This window comes from Actinia tenebrosa, unplaced genomic scaffold (assembly GCF_029948245.1).
Source record: "Actinia tenebrosa isolate PJP-AT-01 unplaced genomic scaffold, QUT_ActTen_1.0 PGA_scaffold6__47_contigs__length_16458017, whole genome shotgun sequence".
Lineage (NCBI taxonomy): Eukaryota > Metazoa > Cnidaria > Anthozoa > Actiniaria > Actiniidae > Actinia > Actinia tenebrosa.
In genome coordinates, this window is record NW_028292583.1 from 8,330,008 (window position 1) to 8,348,270 (window position 18,263).

General features: G+C 38.2%; 2 protein-coding genes across 2 annotated transcripts; both read left to right on the forward strand.

Annotated features, from left to right (window-relative positions):
- The first annotated feature begins 21 nt into the window (after positions 1-21).
- On the forward strand, positions 22-9,241 carry LOC116289578 (arginine--tRNA ligase, cytoplasmic). Its single transcript, XM_031696523.2, has 14 exons — positions 22-283; positions 391-552; positions 1,268-1,456; positions 1,871-1,960; positions 2,426-2,667; positions 3,345-3,465; positions 3,798-3,927; positions 4,176-4,280; positions 4,450-4,628; positions 5,529-5,638; positions 6,257-6,362; positions 7,509-7,622; positions 8,434-8,492; positions 8,647-9,241. The coding sequence occupies exons 1-14, from the start codon at positions 77-79 to the stop codon at positions 9,002-9,004; spliced, it is 2,172 nt and encodes a 723-aa protein (XP_031552383.2). The 5' UTR covers positions 22-76; the 3' UTR covers positions 9,005-9,241.
- Positions 9,242-10,274: 1,033 nt separating this feature from the next.
- On the forward strand, positions 10,275-17,078 carry LOC116289605 (uncharacterized). Its single transcript, XM_031696553.2, has 6 exons — positions 10,275-10,380; positions 10,972-11,079; positions 12,616-13,629; positions 14,291-14,780; positions 15,514-15,707; positions 15,906-17,078. Exons 3-6 carry the CDS (start codon positions 12,641-12,643, stop codon positions 16,663-16,665), a joined length of 2,433 nt encoding a protein of 810 aa, XP_031552413.2. The 5' UTR covers positions 10,275-10,380; positions 10,972-11,079; positions 12,616-12,640; the 3' UTR covers positions 16,666-17,078.
- The last annotated feature ends 1,185 nt before the right edge of the window (positions 17,079-18,263 follow it).

Genomic DNA, 18,263 nt, shown 5'->3' on the forward strand with positions numbered 1-18,263 from the left:
ATAAGGAGCCTGGCCTTTTGAGGTTTTTCTTTTTCCACGAAGTTGAGGAAATCAAATTTTCTTTTAATTTCTGTGAATGACATTGTTTTTTAGATGTTGTTTGGCTTCTAAAGGTGTAGCACAGGGTTTCAGGTATTCAACTTTGTCATATTTATCGCGATCGACGCAGAGGTTTGGAAAAAATTTGCACGTTAATTGTTGCCTTGGTTGGACACGTGGATTGAAGAAATATTCAAAGATGGCGGATATGGTTGAAGAATACGGGAAAAGGGCAAAAATAGCTGTAAGTTTTAGAATCTAATCTCCATGAGCTTTGTCGTTCTCTGTTTTCGTGTGTGTGTGTGTGTGTGTTTTTGTTTTAAATTTTTATTGTGTTCTAAAATTTTCTAGGAAGATCAAATTGTGATCTTGAAGAAAAGGCTCGAATCTCTCAAGTCGAAGGTTGTCCCAGCAGAGCAGAACCCGGAAGAAAATGCACAAGCCTTGGGTGTGCTAGAAGACCTGGAGACAGAGAACGCCAAGCTTAAATACCAGATCAATCAATTGAAACACGTAAGATAATGATCAATTAAACAATAAGTGATTAAGTACCTATAACTGTTTCCTCATTAATATTAAGAGAAAAGGACATAAACTGTTATTAATATTAATGGTTTCGTTTAAACAACTTGATTTACATGGCATATGTGTATTTACTAAGTTGGATAAATTTATCTAATACTCAACAGTGTAACTAAATGCACTACTTAGTACTTATAGTTAGCCCAATTAGAAAGCATGTCTTCCTATATGCATTTCGCATATAATGAGCTATTGCATTTATTTACTGCACCCTAGGGCATTAGATCTATCCTGGGGGGGAGGGGGGGACTCCGGGAAAAAAACTACCAGGGAAGCTCGTCGTATCTCTTAGGGGATAAAAATTCGCAATTTGGTATCTTTTAGAGGTGTTAAATGTAAATTTTTGAAAATCAGCATTTTCTGGTATCTCTTAGGGTGTCAGAAAAGGAGAGAATCAAGCATCGATATGGCTTATCCTAGGCGCTTTTTATATAAAATTTAATATTATTTGTTGTGGTATCTCTTAGGGGTTAAAAAGCATTCAGCCACGTCCGTTTTTAAAGACTTCCGGTATCTCTTAGGGGTTTTTTGAAAATTTCCGATGAGCATCCCGGGTACTTTTTTGCCGGAGACCCCCCAACCCCCAGGAGATATATATTTGTCACTTTTTTGCTTCCTGTACCCTTAATGCCTTTTATTTCTACAGAGTATTGAGGATGAAAAAGTAAAATCTACAAAGACAATGACCAACTGCCAGTTTGTATTGAGTGAATTGTTTAAGAATGCCATTGTCAATGCTTTTCCAATGCTGGAAAATCCACCAGTGATGGTGCAGGCATCACAGGCTGAAAGATTTGGTGATTATCAATGTAACAGTGCAATGGCACTCAACCAGGTAAGACAATCAGAAATACACCTAATGAATTGCGTGCTACAGTAAGTAGATAATAAGTAAATATATATAGTTTAGAACTATAAAGTCAGCAACTCTAAGCTCACTTCCACAGAGCCCATCAAATACGCAAAAATACATTGTAGGATTATTCACTAAGTACTGTTTTCGTTGCTACACGATGATCGAAACAACAGTCGTGATATGAAAATCCAGCAACATTGCAGTCAATCAGAGTATGTAAAGGTACCAAACAATATTATTTTTTGATTGACGGTAATCTATTGCCCAATTTCCCTGTCATTCCTATCATCTCAACAGTGTGTATATGTAGCAATGACAACAGTTGAAAATGGATAGGTATACCCCTTTTTCTTTCCATCTGTGACTCAAATGAATGACTTATTGCTGTTGTAGATACTAAAGAATCAAGGCCAAAATGTAAACCCAAGGAGCATTGCTGAAGCAATCGTAGCTAACATACCTGAGAATGATGTTATAACAAAGGTATGGTCATTGATATATTTCATTATTTTATTTTATACTAGGATAATAATTGAATATACGCTTCTGTGAAAATGGTCAGTTGGAGACTTCCTGTAGCCTAATAGTACCTTTTTTATTGATAGCAGGTAGTGATTGCTCAAGCTTCTGAGCCAGAAGCTCATCTTAAGCTTTGACTCAAGGTTGAATTGGAATTTAGAGGCTGAGTTTTGCAGAGAAAGGAAGATAAAAAAACTTTACTCATACATGACCTGTGGATATAAGGGATTAAACCTACAACTGATTACCAATGCTTCTCAACTTTCTGTAGGCTATGTTAGACTACAACAATGATATGTATGATTAATTATTGGTCTGAGGCTCTGGCACTTAGATGTTCTGTTGTTGTCATTTCCAATTTATAGGATTGATAATGTTTGGCTTTGCTGTATAGTAAATTTGTAACAAAGACTCTTTTTTATGTCATAGGTAGAAATAGCTGGCCCAGGATTTATCAATGTTCATTTGAACAAAGATTTTGTGCAGAATTTGTTGAAGGATATTCTCATCAATGGTGTGCACCCACCTGCAGTAACAGTGAAAAGGAGATGCATTGTTGACTTTTCTTCACCTAACATTGCCAAAGAGATGCATGTTGGCCATCTTAGATCCACAATCATTGGTGACAGCATCTGTCGTCTATTGGAGTTTGTAGGCCATGAAGTTTTGAGGTTAGAACTCATGAGTTATCGCAGTCCAACTACATATTTAACTATAAGGGAGTGCATGGTTATAAGACGATATAAAAAAGTTAGAGTTTTTAGCTTTGCAGGCCGCCATTGAAAAACTCCTTTGGAGACATGAACTCCATGAATAAAGTTATAATTATAAGTTGAGATGTTTGGGATTTTTTCAAAACCATTGAGCATATTACCAAACAAAGGTTTGGGACATTCAACTCTAATTTAGAAAATGGGGCATAAAATAACGACCGGTCATTGGACAGTGTCTAGTCAGAATATTGAAACTTGTATTAGTCAACCTTGGCTAGCTTTCTGGTCATTTTGACCATTACTGTTGAGAGAGAAATGAGGTATGATCAAGCTAAAGCTAATTTGGTTGGTGGTCATGACAGGTAACTGACTGACCATTAATTTAAGCCCTGGGAATGGTGCAATGTTGTCAAACCTGATAATTTAGTAGGTCATGATATCAACTGGCCATAGGCTAAAAATTATCTAGCTAACCCCATCCCAACCCCTTGAGATCAAAATCCAAGTTTTAAATCTTAGAGTTCCCAGCACTTCTTCTAGCAATTTACAAGCCCACCCTGCAAAGAGCTTGCAGTTTGCCTTCCCTGGAATATTTAAAAACCCATAGATTTTAATGGACCTTGAAAATCTTTTAGACTTAACCATATTGGTGACTGGGGTACACAGTTTGGAATGATTATTGCACATCTTCAAGACCGATTCCCCAACTATGTAAAAGAGTCACCTCCAATTAGTGATTTGCAAGCCTTCTACAAGGTAAGTAGTAGTTGCTAATTGAATTAAGTCTATTGTGTTGAAGGGCATAGTTAAGGTCTTCGCCAGCTGGGCTGGGAATACTGCCGTATTGGCATTTTCAAAAGATAATTATTTGCGAAGGGTTCTTGAGATGACCACACAAGATGGTGGACCTATTTTATTCAGTGATGTTAACTCAGAGGGTTACAATTCTGACAGTGCATACCATTAGCTTGCAACCAGCAAATCGTTTATTGTGATTTATGAATGGGCTCTGCCCAGCTAGAGCATGCAAATATATCTCTGTTATTTTATAACCTTGTTTAAGTGAAGGAACCCTTTCTGTAAACCAGGAATCCAAGAAGCGCTTTGATGAAGATGAAGAATTCAAAAAGCGGGCCTATGAGAGGGTAGTTCAGCTCCAAGGTGGTGACCCAGACGTCAGGACAGCTTGGAAGTTAATCTGTGATGTCTCAAGAAAAGGTTTAGTAACATGATTGATATACCATGTTAAGCCTATGATACGTATATGTATATGATAGAGTATATGTATATGATAGCGTATATGATCTCTTTCTCTCTCTCTCTCTCTCTCTCTCTCTCTCATCATTTCCATCCCTTCGTCCCCCCCCCTCCCCCCCAAGATCTTCTAGTATTTTGCCTATCTGTAAACTGATATGTTAAAAAGCTTTTCTAGCTCACTTTTTTCATGTATTTATTTCATTGACCAGAGTTTGCCAAGATCTACGAGCGGCTTGATGTATTTCTGATTGAAAGAGGAGAATCATTTTACCAGGAAATGATGGCTGATGTTGTGCAGCTGTTGGAAAACAAAGGCGAGTTTTCCTTTATAATGCTAATTCCTGTTGCAAATATTTGCTTGACGACATCTGGCAAAGATTGACAGTGAGCAAAGGCTAAAAACAGAGCTTGAAATTCCAACTTCTGACTCAAATTTTAAAGAAAACCTTTTTATTCACATCATTTTACCTCTTTGTTTTCCAGGTCAAGTTGTGACTGAGGATGGTCGTAAAGTAGTGTTTGTTAAGGGTCACAAAGTACCACTGACTATAGTCAAGTCCGATGGAGGCTACACATATGATACCTCAGATATGTGTGCTTTGAAACAAAGGGTAGAAGATGAGAGAGGAGAATGGATGATCTATGTTACAGATGCTGGACAGGTTAAAACCCTTATGTTTTGTTCTGATCTTTATAGCCTTTGACTTTTGAATATTTTTACATAAATCAGTTGGTTAGTATGCAGCCTTCAAAACTAGAGGTACACGCTTCGATCATAGTTAGTAGAGGGGATCCCCCTCTACTAACTATGCTTTGATCCTCAGAATCTTCACATCTGTTTTGACTTAGTTCTATGTAGCTTTAACTTCAAATAACGGTAATAAGGAGAACTGATAGTTTGAGGGGGTAAAGCACAGCTCAGGAAAATTTCATGATAAGGTAAAATAAATTACCTTTACCATTTTTTAAAACTTCCTTTGTCCTCCCTGTTGGCTATTCTTAACGGTTCATGCCTAGACCGCTCTGCATTAATAGAGCAGATTTGAAGAAGTGTGGAGGTGAAGTCTCGTGGTACATGTCTTGACTTGCCTTGACCATGTCATGCCCAAGCATTATCAGTATCGTCACCACTACAATAACTATGTTTCCCAACAAAATATTTTAAAAATTATCAACCTTATCTTGAATCACTATGCACAACTCTGTGGAATAAAATCCCTGCCAAGGTCCTCACACAACCCAATATAAAAAGTTTTAGAAAACAACTGAATATTAAACTGAATATTAAAGAGGTGGTGTGCGGAATATCCAAATAGGCTACAGATCACCTCTTTAAATGCAATTCCATATAGATTTTACTATGGAATTTGTATTTTAATACAATTTGTAATTTAATTATTCATGTGTAAACAGCAAATGTATTTTTTTTATACGGCTCCCAGGAAGGGCAATTGTAAATATTGATATGGGACTCTGTATTCAAATAAAGTTGATTGATTTGATTGATTGACTATGTTCAACTCAAGGGCTAATGATGGAATAAATAATTTGTTTCTTTTCAGTCATCTCATTTTGAACTGATTTTTGGTGCAAGTCGAGAAGCAGGGATATATGACCCCAGGAGAGTCCGTGTTGACCATGTTGGATTTGGTGTAGTACTGGGAGAAGACAAGTAAGAAAAATCCTCTTATCTATTTAACAAATAGATCAGGCTTAGCTACTTATGTTCTGTTCTCTGACTTTTTGAGTGTTCTACAGCTTCAGGAGTGTTTTATCAGAGAACAGAACATAGCTAAGCCTGATCTATTCGCTTTTTAGTATTACACTAGCCGCCCATAGAATAAACGAAAAGAAAATTGAGAAATGGAAATTATGATCAAACAATTGGATCATATTCTTGTGTGACTTTGCGTGCCATAAAGTGGTTTTAAATGTGGTAATTATAGTCAGGCATAGCTAAAAGAAATACATAGGAGTTGACACTGACTGGGAATAATACTTTATTCGAAACCGAAACGTCTATATAGAAGAAAAAAGTGTTATTCTCACTGTTAATGTCAACTCCTATATATTTCAGTTTTACTGGAGTCATGTTGCACGGCAAAACAATAGAAAGTTTCTTCTTGGGAAAATAAAGCTTTTGTCTTGCAAGAACACTGAATCGTTCCTGCTCTTCAATATGGCTGTCATAGAGACGGAAGAGTGATAGCCACAAATAATTTCCAAAAGTACCCCTTCCGTTACCAGGCTGTGATAATCATGTAATCATATCTCATCATTAAATCTAAAGGAAAAAGTTCAAGACTCGATCAGGAGAGACAATCCGCTTGATTGATCTGTTGGATGAGGGAATACGAAGATCAGAGGAAAAACTAAAAGAGAAAGGACGAGACCAGGTAGTTAGTTAGCTGACTTGAAATTATTCGTATTAAAGAGCAGGTGGTCAGTCTTATGCGTCTCATGAAGGTTTTGCGAAGAGAAAGCCCTGGCTAAACTAGAAAACAAATAGGAAAACATAAAAATTTGAGAAAATATGTTTCCAGAAATATTTTTTCAAAAATATGTTTTCATAAATATGTTCACCGGCTAAGCAAAACTATGTCGCGCGTAGCAATGTTTCACACCTGTCACACGTGGCTAACTGGGGAACGTCGAGAAAACATTTGCAAAAGTGTTTTCTCTTTTGCCTGGGCTTAACCATGGTTAAACATCGTTAACTATAGTTAAATAGCGCAGCGCACTGATTCTAAAAATAGCCTAAAGATTCGCACAAACATTGCATTCTGTTTAACCGCTACGAGGATTATACGAACCGATTTTATTATTTTTACTTAAAGTTACAATAATAACCCATGTAAGCTAAGATCAACTGCGATCGGCTGTGAAAGTTATCTGCTGAAAGTAAACTTGTAAGTTTGTTTGTCCGAATTTCGCCTTTGTCTTCGTTTTTATGACGTCACGGCTGCGCTGCGCTATTAAAATTCCAGTCCCCAATTAGGTGCATAAAATAATTTACATTCAGTTGCATGTTAGAAATATGTTCTAACTGGAATCAGTTGGCCTGTTCAGTTAAGGTGCTGACACACGGTACAACATTGCATGAAAGATTGCAAGCAACAAATTTGAATCCGGGTGACACACATTGCAACAAAATAACGCAACATTGCTTGTGTCAGCCTGCAATGTTAAGATATTTGGTCAGCAGTTATATATTTGGTGCAAGCTGATAGGCTAAAAAATTTCAAAATATTGCAGGTAATGTTGCAACCATGTTCACGTGATGAAATTCGTTGCGCGCAATGTTGCAAGAGTAGAGCGCGATTCAACTTCAGGTTTGTTGCATGCAAAGTTGCGTGCAACAAGTTTGGGGTAGAAACACGCTGCAACAGTCCTGCTGTGTGCAATGTTGCACCGTGTGTCAGCACCTTTATGAGACTGAATAGTGCTGAAATTTGCAAGTTGTCGCGGTCCTGCCTTCCCTTCAAATGTAAAAAAATGCCGAATTAGGTCGGTGACACTTTCATTCTGATTATAACATTTAGGTTCTTAGCAAGGAAGAATTGAAGGCAGCCAGCGAAGCAGTTGCTTATGGATGCATTAAATATGCTGATCTCTCACACAACCGAGTCAATGACTATGTTTTTTCATTCGACAAGGTAAGTGTATGTTGTTTTATATTCGGATTCATTTTATTCTTTGGTGTATTTTTTTCTGAGAGTCTTTAAGCCCTGGCTAAACGAGGAAACATGTTTCCAGAAACATGTTTTCTTAAATGTTTCCAAAGGTGACAAAACTATCAGGAAACATGTTTACTCAATATCGGTTAGCACATGCGTACTTTCAAGAAAGAGCTAGCGTTGCTAAGTAACGAACTTTTAGAATGTTGACTTTCGTGGCTAAGCGAGGAAACATTGGGAAACATTGTTTCAATGCGTCTTGGAAGCAAAATTTGTTGCACGTAGCAATGTTTCGCATGTGGCTAAACTTGGAATCATCGGGGAACATGCGCGCGGGAAACATGTTTCTGGAAACTTCTTTCCTCGTTTAGCCAGGGCCTTAGAGTTTAAAACCTTTGAGCCGGGTTGACATTCAAATGGTTTCCTCCCTGAATCAATCAAAAGTTGAGAGTAGCATCCAATTACAACGCTGACAATGTAGAGCCATTTGAGTCGCGCCAACCGTAAAGGAGTTTCCCTTATCAATCACTATGTACAGAGGAAAGCAATAAATACAGGCTAAAATTATTGTTGTGATATGTTCTTACTAATCCTCTTTGAATACCGCCTGGGGGAAGTAGTTATAACTTTCTCAGTTTCAATTTCAAATGGCTAGACAGTCTTGAAAATGGCGTTCTCATTTCTCATTGACTGGCTTAAAAACAAGGCTCAGCCATACATCAATCAGTGCTTAGATGTAACTCTATATTTTCATTTGTTAAACAAGTAAGATTTCCATTATCAATTTTAGATGCTTGATGACAAAGGCAATACGGCTGTGTATCTACTGTATGCACTAACCAGAATCAGGTATGATTATTATCCCTCTATATGACTTTTCAACTTATAACTTAGCTCTGTAAATCCATGCTCAGACATGGAAGTCTTCACTTTTCCTTCGAGTTAGGACATGATTCAAAGGTGAAGTGATTTCTCGTAACACGATGTTTTGTTGTTCAAACAGATCAATTCAGCGTAACGCTAACGTAGATCAGGCAACACTCGAAGCAAGCTTCGCCACAACTCCAGTCAGCCTCGAACACCCAAAAGAATGGAAACTTGGCAAGTGCATAAGTCGATTTCCAGAAATCCTGTCTCGTATTCTTGACGATCTCTTGATGCACTCACTGTGTGAATACCTTTACGAGCTTGCGACCACAACTACCGAGTTTTACGACAGTTGTTACTGCATCGAGAAGAATAGAGAAACTGGTGAGATTATCAAGGTCAATATGGATCGACTATTACTCCTGGAAGCAACAGCCAGGATCATGGAGACGGCCTTCCGTATCCTGGGAATAAAAACACTCGGGAAAATGTAATATTCTAGGCTTATAGTCGTATTTAGAATTAGGAGAATTGAAGCAGATTCGAAGAACCAAAGTAATCATGGATCGACTTCATTACTTCTGGAAGCAACTGCCAGGATCATGGAGACTGCATTCCGCCTGGGAATCAAAACACTCGGGAAAATGTAATATTCTAGGCTTATAGTCGTATTTAGAATTTGGAGAATTGAAGCAGAATCGAAGAATTAAAGTAATAAAGAATGCCCAGAATTTTTCCTTTTTTCCTTTTGTGTTACAGCCTTTTCCCACCCACGGGGTAGCACACGCGGCATATTGGAGGCCGTTTAGTGGTTTTTTTGATATCATTATTTAGATAGAAAAGGGCGGATTTTGAAAAAGTCCTAATAAAACGGCCTCTTATCGCGCTGAAACTTTGCCAGAAGACTACACAAGGTACAGTCAACTACTGGACCAAGTTTTGAACAAATCGACTGCCGATTTATTCATTCTTGGTAGCCATTGCCAAACTTTTTTATTCCCTTTTTGCAGTTGGACTGATTTCATGAAATTCAGGTCATCACTTTAACTAGCTGTAATTAAAAGAGAAGAAGCTAACAAGCAAAGACCACAGAGAATCAATGTAACAAATATGCTCATCTATAACTAGTTCAGTTAGCATGCGTTCCTACCCAATAAAAAAAAGTTGCTGTAGTTAAGTACATACTATGCCGTCTGGCGGCTTTCTATCGACTTGCTCTGAGCTCTAAATTCATTATTTTCTAGCCCTGTCTAGTACCGCAAATAACAGCATATAAGAATTATCTTACGGAATATACTTCAAAAGCGAGTAACAAAACAGGGTTCGTGCTAATCCTTGAAATCCTTTAAAAGTCCTTGAAATGAGTTTTCGTATATTTTGTAAATAGCCTAGCTGAATATCTGGGTACTTGTAAGAATGCGTAAATTAAAGATCTATTTATCTAAGCTAGTGGCCCCGGCTGAATTAGCTGCACTGTAATATCGAATCAATGTTTAAACCATTTTCTAATACAAAAAACTTTGTCTTTGAAAATCGAATTTTTGTGTTTGAGAAGTGCTTTGAAAAGTCCTTGAATTTTGTAACGAAAATGTAGCACGAACCCTGATTGAAATTACTAATAGTTTAGTCTATACCTACTAGTTGGTCAAATAAATGGATATACAAACAGTTTTGAAATTAGGTTGAGAACGATAGTTACACGCCATTGTTCGTGGCTTTTAGCGTCGGAGGATTTATAATAGATCATTAATGGGTTTCGACTAATTTACAATCAGCCACCTATCGGGATTACAAGGTGGTGCCTAGCATCCAAGAAGACTCTGGTGTGCTCTGATAAGATTCCTGGATCGCCGGGCACATTGCCAGCGAGGTGAGTAGCTTTGATTTTGTCCCTCTTGATTCGATCATACACCACTTCATATGTGAGTTAGCCATGCTCTAACTTGCGAATCAGCTTGGTAAATCCTTGTTTCCATTTGTATTTATTCTTTTCAGTATAAATTTATCCATCATCAAAACCGAGAAACTTAACAAATAAACCCCATTGTAACTGAAAAACAATTTTAAAAAGCTTATAGCTAAAATCTATTACACTGCTTTAAAAGAAGAAAATCAGTCATGAAAGAAAAATAAGAATTGCTTGATTAACAAGCTCTTTCACTGCTAGAGCGCTATAGCCGCGTTAATTAATTTATCACCGCGGTATATATTATTTTTTTTATTTCGATATCAAAAGCTATATCCGTGCATTTTCGTTAGATACTAAGATTCATCCTAATAAACTATATAAAGTTCAATACCAAAACCCTAAAACTACAACTATATCAATCATAAGCTGTATCTTTTCAATAAGTACTAATTTGAGTTGAATCAAGATCAAGAGACTGCTTGAATTCTCTCCATTGCTTGCGTTTTAATTATCATTATTCAACAACCTAAGTAAACATTTTCTCTTCTTCAGCGCTGTGGTTTCCATATCAAGTATCCTAATTACGTGTGAATGAACATCTGATAAAGTCCTTGAATAAGAAAAGAAAGAAGGAAAAAGGCGGAGGTTTTCCACAAAAAGGTAAGAACACAACGACTTACATCTACAGAACAGAAAACCACTTGAAACTGATATGAAAACTGAACAATTTTTTTTATATGAATCAATAAATTATATATTAATATTTTAAGAGAGAACTTTCATATTTTTAGGATAATAATATAGAAATACTTGTGTAAGTAACATAGAGTAAGTAAGATTTACTCATCAATAATCACAAGAAGGGGGTGGTCAGGTTTATACGAACTGATAACTTTTTCCCCGCTTCGAAGAACAGACCGATAAGTCTTATAGTGGCCGCTCCTGACCTAAGTAAATACACTACCAGTTGAAAGGACTCTTACTCACTGGTGATTTTGCTAGGTTAAGAGAGTTTTAGAATCTCGTTTAGGACACGGTGAAACGTCACAGTTGACCAGAGAAATTTAAAAAATGTGAAAAGGATTCGCAAAATTTTCCAAGTTGTACCGTTAAACAAATGAATGTTATAATTGTCTTTGTTGAAAAGGGCCGGTTACAAAACGTTGAGTGAAATACAGGGAAACGATAAAAACGTTGTCAGTCAGTGTTTACCATTTGCGAGAAGAAAAAACGTTAATCTAAAATTGATAACTCGTTACTTCTAAAAAGAAATCTTCTTCTTTAAGGTATGACATGTTAAGTGCTGGCTAGAGTTGGATTTAGAACATTCAAAATGCAAAGTAATACATACAAATTGAGCAGAGAGATGTACATTTAGGCTATCTATTTTGAGTAGCTTTAATGTTCGATCTTTGATTGATGTTCTAAAGAGTGGATAGAACTGTGAAACACGCATTTTAATATTCGCCATTCCTAGTTTATGAATCTTTTTCCCTCTTCCCAGTTGTTTCAGCCTTCCCCCTGCAAACAAACAAAAAAACTTAATTAGATATTAATTAAATTGGATGATTAGAACTTCCTCTCTCCTCTCTAATCTGTTCTAATCTGTCGGCGCGTCGAATCTCTAATTTATGCTTTTTCGTGTGTTATTTTCGATAATTATGGAAAGCATATTCACTGAGCCTGAGGTGAATAATTGTTTTAGTATTAATACACAGGTGATTCTTTCAAAAAAGGGGGGGGAAACAAGATAAAAGACACATTTAAAATTAGGAAACAGCAACAAAGCGGCTGGCCGCCATTTTGGATCGCTGGAGGTGATTATCGTGTGATAATCTGAGTTTCTTGACCAATCAGCGCGCGAGATTTTCAATAATCACCTGTGTATTTATGCTAAATTATTATAACTATCAACGCATGGCTCTCGCGCTTTACTTTCTATTCTTCTAGATTTTATTGCTATACGCCGTCGAATTGAGCACACGAATTCATGACATTTTTCAAGCTTTCCCTAATTTTTCACCAAAATGCGTTATAGAAAATATGCTATCGAAAATAGTAAAAGTCATAATTAATTGTAAGTAACATGAATTTGTGTCGCCCAATTCGGTCTGTAATCATACTCAGAATAAACAAATTGGATTCCGGTTTGTTGGTCCTATGTTTTTTTCTTTATTTTTTCTTATTCAATTTCAGTGGTTAGAGCTCATTCATCACTATCATGTCTAAACGAACTAATGACAAAACTGGGCTTGCATTTTCTGGTGGTGGTGTACGGTCAGCTGCAATCTGCTCTGGTGTCCTGCGCCGTATGCTCCAAAAACAGATCTCCATCGATTACCTGAGCTGTGTTTCCGGAGGGGGGTACACAGGGGCATCGTATCTTGACTGGAAATATCGCAACGAAAACAGAGATGACCCATCCTGGCATAAAGAATACTTTGATCACCTTCTTACCCATAGTAATCCATTCTGTGACTGCAGAAACCCTTGTGTGGCAATACTAGATGCATTAATATTAGTCATACTGGTCTTCGTCGTTTCTCTCGTTCTCCCCTGGGTATCCGCCTTCACGTTTGCCATCCCAACGGCTTATATAGTGGATTTCTTCTTTGGCGACATTCTTCGCCTTCCATTCACTTGCCCTGACGAGAAGACCAACAATTTCACTAGTTCTGAGATAGTTGATAATCCAAATACCATCGTACAACTTACGCTCAATAATGGAAGTGCCGAATGCGTGCCTAAATTTGGCCCTCACATGTACAAGACTATCTCACTTTTTACTTCCATCTTGGTAGCATTCCTTCTGTTTTACTTCCTCAAGAATTTGCTAGAACGACGTCGTACACTGTACTATATTTTTCGTCTTTTCTCCAACTTCAGTGGGTTTACTTTGGCCATGACGTTTTTACCCTGGTTTATTGAGGAATACGTTGTTGTCACTCCGATGTGGGTCAATGCTCTGATCATCGTATTTAGCATCTTTATCTGGCTTGGATTCCCACCCCTCAGAGATAAGGCATCCTTGGCCTTGATTGTCTATTTCTACGCATATGCTGTTAAGTGGAGAGTCTACAAGACTCCTATCTTAGGCATCGAGTACTCACGCCTGACTTTTTGGATCATGCTCTGGATTTGTGGTGTTCTCCTTTGGTTGCACCCGTTCATTGGATTGCTGCAGCAGAATGCTGTTCATCTGTACAATGCGTAAGTATGCCGAAAGTACTTGTTTCTCTTGTCGTTTTGGCATGTCAAAGGTGGTGTGTGGCGGTATATGCGCGCTACCCCCCAACCCCCACACCCCCCCCCCCCTCCCCCCCGGCCTCGGCTTTGTCAAGGGATAAAGTTAGACAGCGGGACGGACAAAGGTAAGAAAACAATAACAATATAGATGGCAAGTACAATATTGTCCTAGTATCTCGACGCCAAACCATCAGTTGCCTGATGAAGACCACGGGTCACCCGTGTTAATTGGTCACAACGCGTAGCTGTTATAAAACTATTTCCAGTAAGTTATCATTAGGCAGATTAAGATTCCCGTTTTTCCTTCTCGCACGGCAAGCGTGACCACGTTTTCATCGTTTCCCTACATTTCACTTTACCTTTTGCAAACCTTCTCGACAAAGACAAGTATTCTTTTGTTTATCTACTGCTTGGAGATTTTTGAGATTCCTTTTCACTAATTTTAAAGAATTTGTTAATGGTCAACTGACGTTTCACGTTTGGCGTAAACGAGAATCTTAAACCATTTTATATTCGACTGGATGAGTTAACTACATACTAATATTGTCCCATGTGGCAATGGTTTCGATCCGTTGCCTTGTAAAAAGATTACCAGTATAATGATTTTTTTATTTTTTTCCATCAGGTGGAGACTTCATAAGTCGTTCTTCTCTCCAGAGAGCGCGAGAACACCTGGAGATATCTGTGCGGACATCATTCCCTGGGCCGGCTACTGCTGCCCATCGAAAGAAGAAAAACTCAACAAACCACTGACGCTGCAAGACATCGTCGATATCCAACCCGAATATAAATGCAACGTCACTGCTCATCACTGGTATAAGTCGGAGAAGAAACAGGGAAAAGACTTCGAGCTTCTTATCCTGTCCCCAACAGTAATCGAACGTCTTGACCGTGATCCACTGGATGAAGAGTTCGAAGGTACCGAGTTCATTGGACCAGCAGAAATAAAGTTGTCCTCAGCCATGGCAACATCTGCAGCAGCGTTATCTTACGACCTTGGAAATCTAGAGAACGTCAATAAACCGTTCCGTGACTTACAAATTGTCCTTGGATTGGGCCTAGGGAAGAACCTTGTGGTACAACCATCACTAAGGAACGTCAACTGTTTTGTGCGCGTAAGTAATAATGTAAAGTATTTTCACAACAAACTAAAAATACAAATACTTGGTTGTGCTGGCATACTGCAGTGACTGACGTGAAATGGCTGAGGATGTGCACGAGAACTTCCTCGAACCCTCTTCCCGAAAACAGCCGCGGAAATATCGCTGTATGGCAATGAAAAATTGTAGAAGGCTTCAACCAACTGACCACCCAAATATCTTATAGTCAATACAAATACCATTCATATATATGGGATATGATTAATTTGTCAAAGAATCAGGAATATGGATTCAACTTACTAAAGTTTCAGACGCTAGTCCTTTTACTCCGACGAAGGACTAGCGTCCGAAACGTCAGTAAGTTTTTTCATCTTTTCACGGTGTAAAATTTACACTCTTTTATCATTACTGTTTCATTAGAAACACCGACGCAGCTCACACTAGTTTTTAGCTAGTTATATCTTCTGAAACATGTATAGCTGATATATGAAACGTGTTAAAAGCCTCCATGCTCTTTGCCAGTGCAACGATTTATGAACATTTCACTACATACGACAAGCAACCAGGGTCTTCCCATGTACCATTTCGGTCTCACCTTCTATGTTCTATGTTTTTGTTTTGTTTTGTTTTGTTTGTTTGTTTGTTTTTGTTTGTTGTTTTTTTAACTCGACAATGATATGCAATTGAGTGTATAAAAAAGGCAATAATGACAAATCTTTGAAAAAGTTTTTTCTAACTTTTTTTAAAGGCTCTTCCGCTAATCATTCAGTTCCTTATGGCAGTTCCGTTGCTTGCCCTACCGTTTCTACAATACTTTGGTGGTGGACCAATTTGGGAGGAAGTAGGTGTGATTGCATTCATGACGGTATTCTTCCTTTTGACGTTGATTTCCTTGCTTCCAACCGGCTCGAAAAACCCAGGATGTTTTGAAAAACTTATAAGGTTAGAAAATCAGTACTTGAAGCTTTAAATTAATAGGTGTACATTTCAACTAACTCACTCATTTACATTACTCATCCTGCAAAATTATCCATCCTTTTTTCCTTCATGCCGTCTCTCATTTCATTCCCTTCGTTCATCCATTCATGATCACCCACCCACCGATCTTATGTAAGTGTATTTCTGATCATTCTCAATTAGGTGGTGTATAATCAACGTCTACCATGTGAGATTTATGCGCAAAGTCATAGGCGTCACGAATGCTGGCCCAAGACCCCCTGCAGTCGTGCACTTGAGCGACGGAGGTCACATAGAGAACCTAGCCGTACTCCCTCTACTCAAACTAAGACTGTCTCGAATCGTTGTTGTCAATGGTGGTTTCTTGGAGCCTGGAACTACCTATGCTACAGATCTCCTGGCGCTACTTCAACAGGCACGTGATAAGCTGCGATGCTCCTTCACGGGAATCGACGGACGAGACATTGCTGAGGACGTGCGCGAGAAGTTTGTCGAACCACCTTCCGGAAAACAACCGAGATGTTATCGCTTTCTCGTCCACTACTACGAAAAAGATAACAATGAGACAAGAAAGGTCGGGCAAGGAGAGATAATACTTCTGTCCCCGAGACACCCCGATGACGGAATCGTCCAGTTCGAGGACTATAAATGGAAGGACTTCAGTGATAACCACGTGACACTCGACCTTGACGAGTCGGACTGGGGACCAGGACCGTATCTGAAAGCCTCGGAGGTTGATCGCCTGGCAGGTTGCTGTTGTGAATGCTGTCACTGGGGTCTCTTGCGATGTCTGCTTAAAGGTATTAGTGGAAGATTTCCGTTCACTCCGACTTCCAACCAACTCTATACACCGGCTATGTTCAGCGCCTACCACAGAGAAGGCTATCGCGCATGCGTGGAGTCAAAGGCCGATAAATTCTTAAGTGGACAAACCGACCAATAACTTTGAAAATATTATGCAAGCGATAGGCAAAATGATCCAGTCAAATAGGAGTAAACTTAAATGATACGTTATGGGTTAAACGAGGTAAAACTGACGTAAAAATGTAATGAAAAAAGACTTTGGAGAAAATGAAACTGAACCCTTTCTGGTGTAATGTCGGTAGCCTGAGTGTGACCTTCTTAACCCTCACCTTAATGTGTACTTATAGAGGGAATATCTTTGACAGAAATAGATATTACTAGATAAATGGGATAATGGGAATTGATATTCAAAGGAAAAAAGAAACATAACAGTCCAAATCTAACACCGGCCGACATAGCTTGGGTTATCCAAGGGATTAAAAATAATTATAAACTTTATGTTAATTATAACTTCAGTAGTGTCAGTGGTATTAAAGTTAATGTCAACAAAAACGCGTATTATTTTTAACAAAATTGATTCAAAACACTTTAGCTGGTGTGTACATGTACCTAGCGTGGATTCAGACTTTCTCCTTCATACAGCATGCACTCTATCCCACACTCCTAGGAGAGAGTGTCTATAATGGACGTAGTTTTACTCACCCCTGGCGATATAGAAATAGGCCCTGATTTGCATAAATCAAATGTTTATCACGTGATTTGGAATTTATTTATTTCCGTAATCCCACAAGGAATTAAACTGGGAGCAATTCTATTTCTCGTCATGGTCAGAGGTGGATCGATGGATCCAGGTGTCATGAGGGGGAAGATTAGTCACCCGGCCCCAGCCCCCTTTGCGCAATAAAAATTGTGTTTATAACTGTAAACATATCAGTTTCCGACTCAACTTTCACTCCATATTTCAGTTCACCATTTCCATGTTTGTTTGTTTTTGTTTTGTTTGTTGTTTTTGTTTTGTTTTGTTTTGTTTTGTTTTTTGTTTGTTTGTTTGTGTGTGTGTGTGTGTTTTTGTTGTTGTTGTTGTTGTGTGTGTGTGTGTTTTGTTTTTGTTTTGTTTTGTTTTTGTTTTGTTTTTGTTTTTGTTTGTGCGTTAAAAAAAATTTTTTTTTTTTTTTTTTTTTTTTTTTTTTTTTTTTTGGCGCGAGACCTAGTTACTTTGTAGCAGTCAACCTCTTTAAAGAATGGAATCCTGGATTCGCCCCTTTGATAGTAAATGATCTACAATTAAATTCGCGCGCGTTGATCCTTTTGGAAGAACGTTGATGACATTGAAGTTTCTAAAGTTATTCCCGAAAATGGCGTCTCCATCCTACGGGCGGAGCTTGATAAGATCATCAGTCCCTGGGCTTCAATGAGCTATTCTATGAATAGAAATATGATGACGGACTTGAATAACTATAAATAGTTCTACACTGACAAGCGACTGACTAGCCTCTCATAAATGAAAGCTTTTATGGTTCCACGTGAGCACGGCAGGTCAGTGCACGACAATAGTTATTCACGTTAGCCGCTATACTTCTATTTGAAAGCTAAGTTTAAAAAACTGTTGTAAAGAGATATCATCTCGCGTAATCTGGAAAATGCCCCAATTCCAATTCTTATCTTCGTGATTAGTATGATGGCTGTTTTCTCTTGAAATTCAACTTTGAATTATCCCTCGTCACCCAATAAAGTCTG